This window comes from Typopeltis vanoorti, chromosome 6 (genome assembly GCF_054136105.1).
Source record: "Typopeltis vanoorti isolate ZY-2024b chromosome 6, IOZ_Tvanoo_1.0, whole genome shotgun sequence".
Classification (NCBI taxonomy): domain Eukaryota; kingdom Metazoa; phylum Arthropoda; class Arachnida; order Uropygi; family Thelyphonidae; genus Typopeltis; species Typopeltis vanoorti.
In genome coordinates, this window is record NC_143554.1 from 89,826,403 (window position 1) to 89,844,711 (window position 18,309).

At 33.5% G+C, this 18,309-nt stretch overlaps 1 protein-coding gene across 2 annotated transcripts in view; it reads right to left on the reverse strand.

Moving 5' to 3' along the window:
• The window catches only part of LOC150105689 (uncharacterized), a 61,661-nt gene that overhangs the window by 23,914 nt on the left and 19,438 nt on the right, over positions 1-18,309 (reverse strand). For both annotated transcript variants that reach the window (XM_090394300.1, XM_090394299.1), the window contains exons 4-8: positions 15,899-16,090; positions 12,622-12,707; positions 12,280-12,385; positions 7,479-7,612; positions 2,281-2,692 (exon numbers count right to left, since the gene is read on the reverse strand). In XM_090394300.1, the coding sequence (XP_090250426.1) occupies positions 2,281-2,692; positions 7,479-7,612; positions 12,280-12,385; positions 12,622-12,707; positions 15,899-16,090 (930 nt within the window). The remainder of the gene's footprint in view (positions 1-2,280; positions 2,693-7,478; positions 7,613-12,279; positions 12,386-12,621; positions 12,708-15,898; positions 16,091-18,309) is intronic.

An 18,309-nucleotide genomic window follows, 5' to 3' on the forward strand; every position in this document is an offset into this window, starting at 1 on the left:
ATTGCAGCACATGGGGATGGATATATATATATATATATACATATAATTAATGGAGAGATATCAGAGGGTAGTTTGTTCAGGGTCCAGTAGAAGGCCTGTGACTAGTGGCATATCACAGGCTCTGTTCTTGGGTCACTGCTATTTAATTTGTTCATTAACAATATATGAAAGGATCTGAGAGGAACTATTCAGTTGTTTGCTGATGATGCAAAATTGGATAGAACAATAGTTAATATGGAGGATGGTAAAATTTTGCAGGATGATTGGATAGACTGGCAGTTTGGGCAAAGGAGAATAGTATCAGTTTAATGTGACAAAGTGTAAGGTATTTGGGGTGAAAAAATTACCAGCTGTGTACTATATTGATGGAACTGTACTCCAGGAAATTGATGAAGCTAGAGATTTGGGGATGTTAGTAGATAGGGAGAGTTGAAGTTTAGTGGAAATACTGCAAAAAAGTGGTTAAAGCAGCTCATCAGATTACTTGGTCACTGAAGAATACCCTGATGAGCAGAAACAAACAAAAACAGAACAAACAGAAACAAACAAAATTGCACACAGATCTGATCACCTGGGTTTCTTGGGGATGAGGAGGTGGTGAGAGGATCCAGAGGCAAGTAACCAAGATGGTATCAGGTCTATGGAATGAACCTTATGAGGACAGGTTGAAGATTTGTGGCCTACAGAAACTGATTGACAGGAGGAAAAGAGGTGATATGATTGAGACATACAAATTGCTGAAGGATTTTTATGAGATTAACACAGAAGAAATTTTAGAACAAGTCTGGTGGTGGGTGAACTAGGGGCCATCCTTGGAAACTGAGCAAGAGTGTAGTTAACAGGAGTGTCAGGACTAGATTTTTTGCTTGGAGAGTAGTGAATGAGTGGAATAGATTGCCAGAGTCTATTGTGGGTGTCATGACTGTGAATGAGTTCAAAGTAGAGTATAATAGATACTGCATGAATGTTGGATAGTGCTTGGCATGATGTTTAGGGTCTCTCTTAATGTCTAAGGACTCCATGGAGTAGCCAATCATCATCATCATAATAATAATATTCAGATTTCCATAGCTATAGTGATTCATGTTGAAATTCTGGAAGCAACTATGTAGAAAGATGAATGAAATAATTAATTTAATACTAAATTAAGTACTTCTAACCTGACATTTTGCCAGGCTCAAGCTAGCAATGTCAAAGGCACTTTGAAGATACACACTCAGTTAAGACTAAAATTGCAACCACCTTCAGAACAAGGACAGTCACATGTATGGAAAGTGACAGTGGTGCTCTTTGCAATGATATTCTGCAATTATTGCTGATGGGCAGATTAGGGTAGAGTACCAAAACTTATGTAGAATTATACCATCTCTAGGAGCAGTCTCTGTGATTTACATGAGGATCTGTGTAGCAGCTTCACTTTTTTTCCAATTAATAAAGTGGTTTTGTTGCAATTCCTTTTTGTTTTTTTGTTGTTGTCCATACTGAATGTATTTTTTTAAGTTCTTTTCTTCTTACCATGGTGGGTGCTGGTGCTGTTCTGTCTGTCCAAAGAATTAAATTCCACATTGACAGGGAATACTATAGATACCTGGGAAGGAGGGGAAGAGAGAGAGAGGATCCCATAGTCCTTAATTTGTCTGAGAAAAGTGGAGACTTTTTCTGATGGTTTTGCTGTTATACCTTTAATGTAGGGTAATGATATGACGTATATATATGTAGTCTGGTTGGGAAGAGGGGTGTCTTTTTTTTTTGTTTTTTGCTATAACTGTTCTGTTCAAAAAGTGAAAACACAGCCTGTTGTTCCAGATGCAGTGCAAGTCCTGAGGATGAAATTCACTCAGCCCTGGAAGCTAATGTTTTGAAATTTAAAATTTTCTGGGATACGAGCTCCTTTGCAGAGCTTGTATCTTTAAAGAATGCAAACCTATGCAAACCCAGTATTAATGATTATATTCTCATAGGCTCTCTAATAAATTTTTAAACTTTTTTAGTTTTTTTTCTATACATTGGCTATAAAATATGGCTGGAGGTATAATATCTTTTATGCCAAGTTGAAGCCTTTCAGCTCTACACTTTAGAAATGGAAGGTTATTTGTATGCCCCCATATGGTACACAGTAGAATATGATGTGTGTGTGTGTGTGTGTAGGTGGGGGGGGACATATAAAGAGATTTCAGTATTTATTTTCAAGAGTATATGAAAAATATTTTTGATGTGCAAATTACGCTATGAAATTCATAAATTATGATTAGAAATTAATACGTTAAGCTATTTCCTCACCTAGTTCAGTTCCACAGTGTGCACATTTGTTTCTCTGACTAACAGATTTTATACAAGAGCCATTTATAGAGTCAGAATGAACATTATTGCTGCATAACAGAGAGTCTTCGGATTCTTGACAAAACTCATTATCAGGCAATGGAGACTGCTCAAGCTGTTCATGTCTGTGTTCCAAAACGGAGCCAGCAGATGAGTCCTTGTTTTGTGGAGATAAGCATATATTTTTTCTATCTCCCCATGTCCTCACAGTGACATCTGGTTGATTATAGTGAGATAAAGAATGTTTGCTTGAAGTATGTTGAAAGAATTTGCTCTCATTTTCAGATATCCTGGATTTTGGTGGTGATTCTTGGAACTGCCATCCATTATAGTTACTCTGATATGATGGACTGGATGTCTTCACTACAGAAACCTACAACAGATATTTCATTAAGTAACAGTAATATATAAATAATCTAGTAATATATAAGATAATTAGTGACATTGTCTCACTTTAAGTAATATCAATACCTGCTATTGTTATTGAAGAGCAATAAGCTTTCAGGATATTTGCAATTTCAACTCCTCCTTCAATTTTTAAGATGACATTAATAAAAAACTAATAGTTATCTGATCTTTGAGTAATTATATCAAACACAATTGAATTACAAGTTCTTTGTAAGGAACTTGTAATTCAATGGCAGTATTACTACTAGTTCCTTCATAAAGAAGCTGGTAGTACCATTCCCATGATTCTTTAAAGTAAATCTTTAACTTGGAAATGTCCTAAAGGAGTTGGATTAGAGTAAAATAGTTTCCACTGTACATAAGGATGGGCCAAAACAGTAAGTGTGGTGGTTCTATTATTGAAGAAGAAGTGGTTCTATTATTCAGAAGTGGGCATATAAAAACATGAAACTTCGTAGAGAAAAAGAAATTGGCTTTAAGAGGTTCCAAAAACAAGACTCAAAGGTATTGATTTTGAAAGCTATTCCTATTTTAAGGGCATGTATTACATGATATTACCATACACCAACAGTTACATGAAAGATGTATTTCATTCATTCCTCAAATATGTTTTGCATATATTTAAACTTGGTTAATGCAAAATGGAGCCTCCATAGCTCAGCCGGAAGCCCTTTGGTCGGAAAGACCTGGGCTCGATTCCCGTCTATGATGTGAGAAACCTTTATCTAGTCATTTCAACTAAAGGTGAGATAACCAGTCTCATATGGAGGTGGAGGGTTTTTCTCCCAGTAACTTGAGTTTTTCATCCCTCAAAAACAGGCAAACTTGTCCTGTGTACACACATGCGGTTACAGTAATAAAATATACTTATGGCAAGGAAGGCAATGGGAAACCATCTTGCTCATAATCATCTCTCTAGTATGGTAGCATATATATAGCTACCCCCACACCCAGAGGGAATAGGATAAGAATGCAAAATGATAAGTCAAAAATATCAGTTAAACTATTTCTTATTTAAATACAATTTAAATCTTGTTAATAACATAAAAAAACTCATTGAGATAAAAGGAACAGTAAGTTATAAGGGATAGTTTGCTACAATGAATCTCTTTCAGCATAGTATTTACAGGACTTATGAGTAGTTTGTTATAATAATGTTTTCTGTAGTGGATCAACTATATTACAGATACTGTGCACACAACAGGCCCAAAGCATGACAACAACAACAGATCATAAGATCATAGCAAATATGGTGTGGGGAAAAATAATAATGAAAAGCAAAATAAAATATAAGCATGTTCCATATTTTTGTGTGTGTGCAAACTTAATTATTGTATCATAGATAAGTACATCAAAAGATACTACTTCATTAAAGGAAATATCTGCCTTAATGTTTGCATTACTCACGTAAACTGTGATTTTAATGCCTTTATCTCATGCTATATTATCATAGATAAATGAATTGAAAAAATTCTGTTCTTGTAATACATCTTTTAATCTGAAACACCATTCTGCTCCATATTATAATATTTCATGTTAAATGCTGACCATGCTAGATTCTGTAAATTTTTTTTTTGAATGAATGAATGAATTGTAAAGTTTTTTGAATACTGAATGATAGGTTTTATTGCATAAATTGCAATGAATTTAGGATGGTTACTAGACTAAAGACATAGATAAGAGGATAGCTGTCTGATAGGTATCAAAGAATAATGTATGAAGAAGCAAAATTCAGAAAAATAACAATGACAATTCGATGCCACAGTGGTCTATCCTTGGGTATACTGTGTAATTTATGTTCATTCAAAATGATATTGTGGCTGGCTGATTTGAAGGGAGAATATACAGTTTGCTGATGATGTAAACTTGGGAGAAGTAGTAAGAAATGACTCTCATACTGTATACCAGGGGTCGGCAGCCGGTGGCCCGCATGCGGCCCAAACGTGCATTTTTGGTGGCCCATAAAAGGTTGACCATACTTATACGGCATGTGTCCCATATGTTGAATTATTTAAATAATACATTTTATAATATGAATAATAAATTAAAAATAATTTTATACCTATACTTCTTGATATCGCCATGCAACTTGGTGCAAGTCAACCTTGTGAGTCATCACGAGTGGGGATAACAAAGGCGACTTCATCCGAGATTTTGGCGCACATTAAAGAATGCATTTTCGTTAGAAAATATCCAAAAATTTTATCGATGCTTGCCAAAAAAGCAGAGAGACACACATATTGTGATGCATAATATATATTACATTGTTTTTAAGTGATAACTCAAATATTTTTTTCACTTATTATTTTTGCTTAATTAAACACTTGCAGCCCAATTATTAAAAATAAAAGTTGAATTTGACCCATGAGTCTGAAAAGGTTACCGACCCCTGCTGTATACCTTCAGGAAAATTTCAGTAGGCTGGCATTATAGGCAAAAGGGAATGGATACCAATTCAATATTTTCCAATGTAAAGTTTTGCATTCTGAACTAAGGAGATGGAAGCTGTGTATTATGAAGTTTGTTCTGAGAATATTTGTTCTAAGATTATCATCTTAGAACAAATATTTTTGAATCATAAAATATAAACAAAAAAGTTATAACATTCTGACACCTTCGTATTTAAACATTGCAGGATATATAATCATTTTTGGAGCAGAATGTCATCTTTTTAGCTTTCTTTTTTGCATATTGCTAGTAGCTTTTTTCTAACTATAGTACACTTATGAATGCATACTACTGGATAGGTTCCACCACTATTTGATTGCTGATGTCATTTAATAATTCTTCCAAGTAAATATTGCACATATCCAACACACTTTATCTTCAATTTTAATATACCTTTGATATTATCTTTAATTCCTTTTATGGCACTTTTCTTCATTTTTAAGTGTTCTTCTTTTTTTTTTCATTCAGTTAGTTCTCTCCAAAACATTTTATTACTATTATTAATAACATCTGACCTCCACAAAGTCAAAGGACTCATCATGGGAGGTCCAAACTCTCTCTCATTAAAAAAGATCATCGAACTGTGCTTTAAGCCCATTTGCAGTTTCTGCACTCACCACATTCTCAAGCAATGCATTCTACTCATCAATTGTTCTCCATGCAAAGAACCTGCCTCTCACTTCCCTGCTCATACCCTCCTTATACAGCTTCTAGGGATGGTCTCTTGTTCTACCCTTGTCTCCCTCTGATCTATAAAAAATCTCCTCGACATTAATCTGGTAACAATTCCTCACCAACTTATATGTCTCAGTCATATCTCCTCTCCTTCTATTCACAAGGCTTTGAAATTTGCATTCCCTCAATCTCTCCTCATATTTGACATTCCATAGATACCTAACAATGACTTAGTAAACCTTTTCTGGATCCTCTTCAATACATCCTCATCTCCCTTGAAACCAGGCAACCAAATCTGCACACAGTACTCCATATGTGGCCTGATCAAAGCTTTGATAGGGAACCATAACCTCTTTGCTTCTGCATGTCAATGTCCTCATTATTATCATAATCTATTGGGATGTTCTTACAATTTTAGCAATGTGACCTCTAAACTTCAAGTCTCTATCCACCATCACTCCCAGATCTCTCATCTCTTCCACCTCCTTCAAAAATTTCCCCATTAGTTATTTTCTTATTTTTCTTAGTCTTCCCATAGATGTAATTTAGCTATGCTTACATATAATTTAGCATTACTGCATTGTTCTCTATAGCATCTAAAAGCACGGATTTATTTACTTTCCAAAAAATTCTGTATCTAATTTCATACAAATCTTTAACTTCTTGAGCTCACCATGGAGTGTCGACGTTTTTTTCAATTTTTATTCAGCTCTAAACTAAACGTCATCACTTGTTATTTCAGAGTCCTAGTACACTCTTTGTGTTTTGGACTAGTGGAAGATATAATTATCACTAATAACATAAACAGTAAGACTTTTCTGTTTATTGTATGTAAGCTCTATGTAAATTCATAACATATCTGACTGTGAGGAAAAGGCATTAGTAATGGCATAGTAATTAATTTATGTTTAGAGTAGATAATGAATGAGTATCTGGAGAGTCCGTAGCCTAGTTGGTATACATGAAGTCCTTTGGTCAGAAAGACCTGGGTTCAATTCTTGTTCAAGATGTGAAGAACCTTTATCTGGTCTCTTTTGACTAAAGGTGAGTTAGCTGGTCTCAATCCCCTACCTCCATATGAGGTAGGGGATTTTTTCACTAAAACTTGAGTTTTTTGTACCCCAAGAACAGACAAACCGGCCCTGTGAACACACACTGCTACAGACAAAAAATACATTCACCTTCCCCCACCAATGCCAGGCTTGGCAACAGGCCGGTTGAGGTTGTTTAAAGTGGCAATATATATAATAGTGGACCCTGCATCTGCAGGATAAAAGCACTAAAAAGAAGAAGAATGAATGAGTATCTGGGTGAATACCTATTAACAGGATGAACTTCAGGAAGGTGAAAATTTGATATCTTGTCAGAATTCTCAATTCTCAACATTCCTTTACAAACTTTCTGCTTTCAGATAAAACACAAAGTCTCCTGTTAGCATTTTAATGCTTAAATGACCTTATGTTACTGTAATTGATAAATAACACCTTTCCATATTATAAAAATGATGTCAATAAAACATTTAAAAATATTAAATATCAAATTTCTATTGAGTGGATACTGTTTTCAGTTGACTTCTAACTTAGGATAATTTCATCAAAACAAAGTGTGAAGACCTACGGTATACTTACTTTGCTTTGTTTGATCCATTTGTCACTGTCCATTATTTTTGCTTTTGGAGCAGCACCCAATGAAGAAATGCTTTGTTTTATGGCCGGTAGTGAAGAATCATATAATTCTTGGGTTTTTGACATTTCTTCCATTTCTAAATGTTTCAAATTACAAAAATAATCTAAGAATGATTCAATACAGCTATAAAAGTCTGCATAAATAACTAAATAATAAATAAAATAAGTAATGAGCCAGTGCTTGGATCACTTTACTATAATATTTGAGTAACTGTACAGAGCACTACAAATGAATAATTGTGAATTATCCTTTTCATCTACAGACATGCATAAATCTAAATTTCTTCAAAATCTTGATCTGTTTATTGAGAAATAATCAGGTTTTGTGCACATGTAGTAGTGATCCACTAAAACTGTATTTTAGCGAGGAATAAATGATCACAATTATTACAAGTGTTTAGTCCTCATAATTTCTTGTGCAGTAAACAAGAAATTATATCCAAGTTGCTTTTTCTAAACTAAAGGAGATATCTTTCTCCAATTTACTCTAAGTATCCATAATTGAAGAAAATATACATAAATAAGAAGCAAAATTACCTTGCATTTTAGCATTTAAGACAGTTTCCATTCAGACGCATTTTGAACCTTATTGGAGTCCTATTAGTAGGTGATTAAACCAGTGAAGATATCACAAGTCAACTAGACACTTGTGACAGTAATAGACAAAAAACACAAAACGGTTTTAAAGACAAAGTTCAAAATCCAGGATGCTGGGTTTTGTGACCACCATGCTTCACTTCCTTGGTTTGATTAGTGTTGTCAGTTTTGATTCAAGCATTCATTTGCACTTATTGTATCACTGAAAGAATTCTTATTGGTATGGAAACAATGTTCCTATTACACTTTAAATTCTTGTCTCTTATCCTCGTTTCCTCGAAAAGATTTTCCCACTAAGTGTATACCTTGCACCGAATATTGCCTTCAAAATTTCAGAACCTTACACTTTGCAACACTGAACTGACAGTTCCATATTGTTGTCCACTCATATAATCTATTCACGTCCTCCTGTAAGGCCATAACATCTGCTTGATTCCTCATCACTCTCCTCAGTTTTGCATCATCTGCAAACAGTGTATATCACCAGTTAAACCCATTCCAATATCATTAATATAGCCCCGATTTGTTAATTTATGCTTGTACTGCATTTTTGATGTCCTTACCAACTGAGTCACTTTGCCTGCTCCTTATACTATTCATGCAACTGATTATTACCATTAGTCATCTTGTGCTGCTTCCAAAAGTGCCTTATTCTACTTCCAGATTTCATGCTTAATCCCCCCCCCCATTCATCCATTTAACACATGTTAAATGGATGAATAAAACTTCTCATCATCACCAGAATTGTAATTCCACATATATCCTTTCCTCACAGAAGTCTTCAAGTTATTATTATTATTATCATTATTATGGGCAGCTCCAAGGAGTCCTCAGACTCATCAAGGGAGGCCCAACATCATGTCAAGAACAACTATTCAACATTCATACAATATCTATCATACTCCACCTTGAACTCATTTATAGTCATGGCACCCACAACAGACTCTGGCAGCTTATTCCACTCATTTACCACTCTCCAAATAAAAAATCTAGCTCTAACACCCTTGTTAACCTTAGAAGTTATAGAAGTCTTCTAATTATAGCAATTTAAAGAAGGAAAATTACAAAGTTCCAAATGATTAACAGCATTGGGAGAGTAAAAGAAACAATGTGTGAATTCGATAAAATCTGGTAAAAAAGATTTCAGCGAAATAATAATAAAAAAAAAAAAAAGAAGAAGATCAAAATGAGAGATTTTGGCACAGTATACTATACTATTATTACAGTATAATAAACAATTATGTTATTATACCATTTAATTAAGAATTAATAGTGACAGAACAGAAAAGTAACCACATCATATCATGTGAGAAAAGAATGTTCTCTGAATGTATGGAAAGATATTTCCATAAGGAAAAAATTAAACCATACTGTAAGCAGTTGCTATTATGTAACTGTGAAAATGTATAGGAAACAAGTGTGCCCACAAAATTAGTGGGCATCCTGTGTGCACTTGTTTACACTGAAAGACTTATTGAATAAAATTATAAGTTGAAAAGCATAAATCACCGAGAGAATATTATTACATATGACATAAGATAAGTACAATATTATATGCCAGTTATAGCATGGCACTAAATTTGTTATAAGCTATGCTACAGCTGAATTCCAAGAAATAAAAAATAAGTAAAAAAGATATTTCAACAGATGCAGGAACTGTACAGCTTCACAAACATGCATACCTAAGATAATTCCATCGAACATATATAGTGAAAGAAATTAAAAAAAAAAAAAGTATTAATTACAAATGCTAAAGTGTAGCAGACAATTTAATTCTCCGAATGGAATAGAAGGTACTCACTCCCAGATCTCACCCATTGTATAAGGGCTCACGATGTTATAACTCTTTTCACTCACAAAGCAAATAACTACTTTTCACCACCTTGTTGATACCTTCCATATACAACTATCAGAGATTGCCCCTTGTTCTCTCTCTCTCTCCACTATATAAAATATCTCTTCCAGTAATCTGGTATACTTCCTTCATCAACTTGTATGTCTCAATCATTCCACCTCTCCTCCTCTCTCTCTATATATATATCAGATCTGCAAATGGTACTTCCTAATATATGACATATCTATCCTAATATCTGACATTCCAGAGACATGATACTGCCTTTTCACTTCTCTGGAGCTTTACTAAAATCTCTTCATTTCTTCTAAAAACCAGGTGGCCAAATTTATACACACAAATGTGGCTTGATGAAAGCCATGTACCATAGAACTAAACCTCTTTATGTCTACATATCAGTGTCCTCCCATCATTGTCACAGTTCATTGTAGTTAGCCTTAGTTGCTTTGGCAGTAAATCCAAAACAACCAAGTTTCTCACATTCAGCTGCCCACACATCCTTGTAAACAACTGCACATTCCTATTTAAACCTCTCCCTAACTCTGTAGTATATCACTAGGGAATTTCCTCTACTGCTTCCCCTATATACAGTAAAACCCCTTTTTTACACTTTTCAGGGGACTGATGGAAAAAAGTGTAAATAGCAGGAAATGTAAAAAAAAAACATTAAAAAAAAAGGCTAAAAGATGACTTGCTGCTAGTATGTGAGTCTACATACTTGATTACAAAATTTAATAACTGAAAATAAATGAATTTAGAATTACTTACATTTATCTATTTAAAAAATCTTCAATTGTTGATTGTTTTTGCTTTTCGTTTTTTTTTTTTTTTTTTGACATAGCGCCAGATTGCTTTGCATTGAGTTCAATGCGTGACCTGTTTTCTACTATCGTGTTCAAAGTGAACATGGAGAGTCCAAGATCTTTTGCTAAATGCACACGTGTTCTGGCATGCCAATCTGCACGTCGCAGAATTGCCATCTTTTCTTCTACCAAAATACATTTTCTTTTTTTTTCCTCCATGTTACTAACATGGATAATCCACCACCGCAACTTGAAAGCAAATTTCAGACTCTAAATTACGTAACAGAAATTCTGCAATATCAATTCGTATGTGATTGAAAAATCACGGTATTGCTCATCACTACATTACTGTTTCAATCGTGCAAATCACTGTGATGGTGGAAACGAAACTTACAGCCGAAAGCAACGCCATCTGGGAACAGAAATGCGCATATTTCCGCAGAAATCGATTTGAAAATCAGTATTGCCACCCGAGAAAAAAATGCAAATCATGGGAAATAACGTCCACATCAAGTTGTTAATGGCGGGAAAACAATATATCGTAAGAATAGGCCTTACAACGGGACCAACGGAAAATGACGTATATGGCAGGAAAACGTAAATTGCGGGAACGTAAAAACAAGGTTTTACTGTATAACTTCCTGGTAATGCCTATCAGAGAGTCCATTTCCTATCCAGTGCACTAACTGTTTATTCAATTATTTGTATACATTAAATACAAACTGGCACTGCAATCTATCAAAGGCCTCTGCAAAAGCTTTAGGATGAAAGACAGAATAGTAAACAAATTTTATGAAAAAAAAAATCTGATATATTTTTCAAATTTATTAGACAAAAAGTATATCCAAATTGGCACTTTTTGTGTACCAGTTTCACTCCAAAACTATACACCTTTTCCTACCAGTGATATGAATGTGTACAAAATTTCATTAAAAATTGGAGCAATGAGCTGGCTACCACAGTGTATATACACAAACAAATACACTCAGAAAAGTACTGCTAGCACTGCACTTTTACAAAAACGGTTAACAGAAGCAGAAGACCAAATGCTTTTTTACATTCTGGCTACTACACTTCATAAAGCCAATATTACATGCAAAAGAGAAGGGATATTTATATTTTTTATTCCAAAACTAAAATTCTCTTTCAGTTAAAGATTACTTCATTAAAATTATAAAATTGAAGAAGGGGACTAGAAGTCATTTTATTACTTGGTGGGTGGTAGAAAACAAAACACTATCAGACAGTAGTGGCAGTAATAAAACTAAATTGTTTTAAGGCAAGGGATATTCAGACTCCAATTTCATTCATTCATTTCTTACAATCAATCAGAGGATTCCACAGAAGTCATTTAATAATAAATAACAATAACATAAGGTTCTCTAAATCGAAATACTTGAATCAGATTACATTGTACGAAAAGACCAATACTCCACAATTTGAAAATACTTGTGAACTTTAAAATAAATTTAATAATGATGATTAATTTTACCTCTCAGTTCTATTTCTTGTAGTGTAGAAACATCATTATAGTCACAATCTGTTCCAAGCTCATCTCCTCCGAAGTTATGACCCTTTCCCTCTAAAAACTGGTGTTCCTGAAAATGAACACACATAAAAAAAAAAAAAAGCTAAAACAAATTTTAATGCATCAATTTCTTAAAGCAATCAATTTAAAAAAGGTTTTTGATATTTTAAGAAAATATCAAAGCTATATTTTCCATGAGTTATATAATACTTTCAAATTATTCTATTAATAAATCTCACAACCGTAATTTAATTTCACGTAAATTTTGTGCATTTATCTTTCATTCTAAATACATAATCATATCACCTTATCACAGAAATAATCCTTCTCTTCATAATCATGTTTTTCTAATTTCAGCTCAGATTTTCCAGCTGGTTCTTGAATTTCTTTACCTAAAAAAACACAAATCAAAAACCGTAACTGAATATGTTTGTAAAATATTTCATTGTTACTTGGAGATAACTGGCAACTGTATAGTTATCTAATTAAACTGCAATACATAGAAGCAAATATATATTAATCAGTTTAAATTTATGCATGTCACTTCTACACATGAAGCTGCAAAGTCTATGGCAAATCAATGTAGTTGTGTGGGCAGGTATCAAGAGAAAAGTAATCTGTTGATATATTCTTGAAGAGCTGGCAATTGTATTTGAGAAATACTTTGTGAGAAAGGCTGTTCCACAGAAGAGTAGATCGAGTTAAAGATGAATGCAAGTAGTAGGTTGAGTGAGTCAGCAATTTAACTGTAACGTAATACATTTTGTAAAATATTTTATTATTACTTGAAGATAACTGGCAACTACAGAATTATTCAATTAGTCAGCTAACTGATTATTAAGTGATTCAATTAATTTGATAAATCACTGGATTATCTACAAAGAATGCATTGCTAAAAGTCTGGTGCTGAAAATCTGCTAGAAAATGTCTATCTTGTTTTTGCAAAGAGCTTTACATTGTCAATAAAATTATAAAAAAAAAAAAAAATCTTTTTTTTATGACTTTGGTGGAAAAATAGAATGCACTGACAGAGCAGATAATTAAAAATAAGCTATGCTGCTTTAAGGCAAAGTTTGATAAAAGGATATATGAATGGGCAATCATACAAATACTCCTCAATATTCTTCTTAATGTTCTATGCTCATCCAGAGTATGCAAGTTACTGTTTTTTTGTATCCTCTACTCCTGAATGCATCAAAAAAAAAAAAAGAAAAAAAAAAAAGAAAAGAAATCTGGCATCCTTGGGTGTCAACATCTATGAACAATGCGGTTATCAAAGAACTGTGTGTGTGTGTGTGTGTGTGTGTGTGTGTGTGTGTGTGTGTGTGTGTGTGTGTGTGTGTGTGTGTGTGTGCGCACATGCACATATGTACTTCATTCCATCCTACTGCACCTTGGTATATACTTTTCACTGAAGAAAATCGTATTTTCATAAAATCATTAGCAAACTGCATAGATGGATGTTACTGATCAACATTATGATTTTGTGAAAACAATGCACAATGTATTGTTATTGACTTATTTGTTTTTCATAAACATTATTATTTATTTTGGAACTACCCCTTGATACTATGAAAATAATGCTGCATAAAACTAATGTTCAAAAAAAAACCAAAAAAAAAAAAACCATTCCTCTGATAAGTAATCATCATTAGCAATAACCACAATAATACTTTTTAATAGCAAGTTAACACAACTGCATGATAACTTTGGCATTTAAATATTGTTGTGTATGAGGTAATGTATTGCATCATACTTTTTATGTCCCTGAACCATAGCCATACAATTGGTTATATGATGATGCTGTTGCTATGGCATGAGCAAATATTGCCGCCTGAAAGTTTGGATGGAAGTTACAATCAAGTCTGAGTCTGTAGGGACCAAAGAAAGAATCTGCTAAAGAATAAAGTTATTTCCTTGGTCCCTGTAAGGACCAAAGACTCATTGCATGGAATGCTACAATTGAATTTCTGTTAGAATCACATTGATGTTACAGAAACCAATGTTTCCTACAGTGAGTAGACTGTATATGAATAATCTTTAGTTGCTTTGCTCAACAATGCATACTATTAATTATATTCAGCATCAAATAGCTTACAAAAGGAGTGGTTGGAGAAGAAGGTTTCAAAAAGAAAGTATACTTTTTGTAGAAAGTATTTTACCTTGGGTATAATAAATGTTAATGATTCCAAGCTATTTTAAACCTGGTTTTACTCCATTTCCCAAGTAAGCAAACAGACAAACAAGTCAAGTTTGCACCTGCAAGTGTTGCAAGTCTAGCTGATCCTACAGGTAGTGCAAGACCAAGGTAACTCATGGTAAAAGTAGAATAAGCTCTGATCACTAATCTCATATTTACCCTTAATGCAAAGCACATCTCCTAGAGGAGATATATGATGTTTTGTATTAAAGACAAAGGGGCCACTACCCAGACCGGTTTCGACCTTTATTAAGGTCTCATCAGTGGGAGCCAGGCTAGAAATACCAAGATTTTAGTAATACAGAGCTTATAAGTATTTTACCGGAACAAGTTACCATAAGGTGTTTTAACCTTATTAAATAAAAATCTCAGGAGAAGATATAAATGTAGAAAGTATTTTACCTTGGGTATAATAAATGTTAAAGATTCCAAGCTATTTTAAACCTGGTTTTACTCCATTTCCCAAGTAAGCAAACAGACAAACAAGTCAAGTTTGCACCTGCAAGTGTTGCAAGTCTAGCTGATCCTACAGGTAGTGCAAGACCAAGGTAACTCATGGTAAAAGTAGAATAAGCTCTGATCACTAATCTTAATATTTACCCTTAATGCAAAGCACATCTCCTAGAGGAGATATATGATGTTTTGTATTAAAGACAAAGGGGCTACTACCCAGACCGGTTTCGACCTTTATTAAGGTCTCATCAGTGGGAGCAAGGCTAGAAATACCAAGATTTTAATAATACAGAGCTTATAAGTATTTTACCGGAACAAGTTACCATAAGGTGTTTTAACCTTATTAAATAAAAATCTCAGGAGGAGATATAAATGTAGAAAGTATTTTACCTTGGGCATAATAAATGTTAAAGATTCCAAGCTATTTTAAACCTGGTTTTACTCCATTTCCCAAGTAAGCAAACAGACAACCAAGTCAAGTTTGCACCTGCAAGTCTAGCTGATCCTACAGGTAGTGCAAGACCAAGGCAACTCCTGGCTCCCACCGATGAGACCTCAATAAAGGTCGAAACCGGTCTGGGTAGTGGTCCCCTTGCCTTTAATACAAAACATCATACATCTCCTCTAGGAGATGTGCTTTGCATTAAGGATAAATATTAAGATTAGTGATCAGAGCTTATTCTACTTTTACCATGAGTTGCCTTGGTCTTGCACTACCTGTAGGATCAGCTAGACTTGCAACACTTGCAGGTGCAAACTTGACTTGTTTGTCTGTTTGCTTACTTGGGAAATGGAGTAAATCCAGGTTTAAAATAGCTTGGAATCTTTAACAAGAAAGTATACTATTTTTTGGGAAGAGAAGGGACAAAAAGCATTATCTTCAGAAGTAGACTTAAAAAAAAAAATAACACATTTAAATGATTAACAAACCTGCTTCAGTATCTGCATTTTTATAGGTATACATTGTTTCTCCAGAATTAGAAGCATCTGGATAATTATAATTAAGTTCTGGGAATGGTAGAGAAATTGTGTATCTTCTTTCAAGATGTTGACGCTGTTCTCTATCAAGTTCCATCTCTGATTTAAGTAGCTCTTCTATTCCTGGGGGTGGAGGAGGAATATCTATAAAAGTAATTCCAAAAACATAATTATATTTCTTGAAAATTTACAAAACATAACTTTAGTTTTATAAAAAGAATTTTAAATCTGTTTAAAAAATGAAATATGCCATTTTTACTCATTGGAGACATTTAAATTTGTTAAAACAGTTTTACATAATTTATCTGTGGTCAAATTTTATCACCAGAACTGACATGTCTACTGCCATTACGAATTCTCTCACTATCTAATTAACTATGCTTAGCTATTTGATTTAGCTGATGGACACGAATCAGAAAATCTGTTAAGAGAGAGAGAGAGAGAGAGAGAGAGAGAAGAAAAGAATTGAGATATGTGAAAATAGGAGAGAGAAGAGCAGAGAATTCTCTTAAAAATAAATACAAGGAAAAAATATTGTTTTTTTGTGTTTTTGCTAATATTGAAAGTTCTTATGGATGAATTAATTTACCCTTGTTGGTAAATATGATGTGAACATTGCTACCTACTAAAAATGCATCCATACCATTTTATTCACTCAAAAATGACATGCTAGCAGTACTAGTTCAAAGAATTGTGTCCTAGATTTTTCTGATATATATATATATATACTGTGAAAGGTTATATGCAAACATTAAAAAATGTGAACAGTTCATGGAATGTTAAGGTGAAGCAGAGGTGTGGAACTTTTAGGCACTGGAAGGCCACATATCACTTCATGGATTCCTTATAAGGCTCTAATTGTTCTCTTGTCACACTAATCACTTTTCTAGCTTGAGCCTTATATTTCTCATGTTGGTTTAGTTTTGTAATATGCTTATTTGTATATGCTAAGAGGCATATCTTGATCTGATTTATTTAAATGATTGAAAACTTAATCCTGGGAATAAGAACTTCTTCAGTTAAAAAGTGGCAAATTTATTTTTTTGAAAGATTCCTTCTGCACAAAATTCTGATAAAGAGAAGTCAAGAATTAGCCATAGCCAATTACATCATTTATACCTTTACAATTTGGCACAGTCAAAAATAGGACTGTAACAAAAGATTATACACTTCTGGATTAAAGTCATAAAGATTACATATGATATAATATAACATCATGTGTAATATTACATCATTTGTAATATAACATCATATGCAATATTACATTACATCATATGCTTCTATAGGGAACCACTGAAGAAGTGTGAATGCAAGAAATGTTAATGTAGACACATTGAATCAGTTTAAGGCATGGTTAGATGAGCTTTGTGGTGTGATAGAGTGTACTTCCCACTGTAAAAATCGTTGGTTATTTTTAATTATGTTATCGATTAATCTTTTAATTAGTTCTTGTTCGGCTTTGAAAAATCTGCTAATTTTGTTATTTACTTATATGTTATGTTTTGCCCCTTGTCTAATCTTAATCCTCAGTAGTACTTCAAACTTATGGCTGTTACTAATATATAGCTCGAGTGTGCGAAACTCTGATAACAAAGACAGTGCCTCGGGCTAAAGCAAAATTCTTTGTTAGATTACTAGTGCTCGATCTGATTAAAAATTTTGGAAATTTATTTGTTAAGCTGCACCACCAAAATTTTACAGGACAAGAGAACTTTCTTTATCAAAGATTAAAACACTCAGTATGACACACAATCCTCAATTCTCTATCTTATTCCTATACTATAATCATATATGTTTCTCACTTTGCAGTCGTGACTATATCAAAATACATATGCATAGATTCTGTTTATGAGCAATGCATTGAATTTAGTGATCAGGCAAGTTATTTGACAAGAAAAGAATTTATTCATTACTAAGAAAAAGAGATATACAATTGTCATTCAATAAATTCAACTGAGTCTAGCATACACTCCTGTCACTTAACTAATCTTGAACTTTTCAGGGACCATGTGCCTAGAAACTTACCCCTTAAAAATTTAGCTTATGTTAGATTATCATCAATAAAACTCAGGTTCAGGAATTATCTATTAACATCAGATTCTAGAATTACACTCTATAACTTAGCTATGTTCTCTAGCACAGAGTAATTGATCTCTTCTAGTGGTATAGTTCTAAAGTCCTGCATTACTACATAAAGTATAATTCCAGTTAATTTTCATTCACCATCACAAAATTTACTAATTTTCTTCTTACTAGACAAAATGGAAACTTCTTGCTTGGTAGTGAAGTTGGGATCTCTCTGGCTTTTACTTGCAAACATCTTTTGAATTCCTGTGGCTCGTAATTTCACTTCAGTTTCTTCC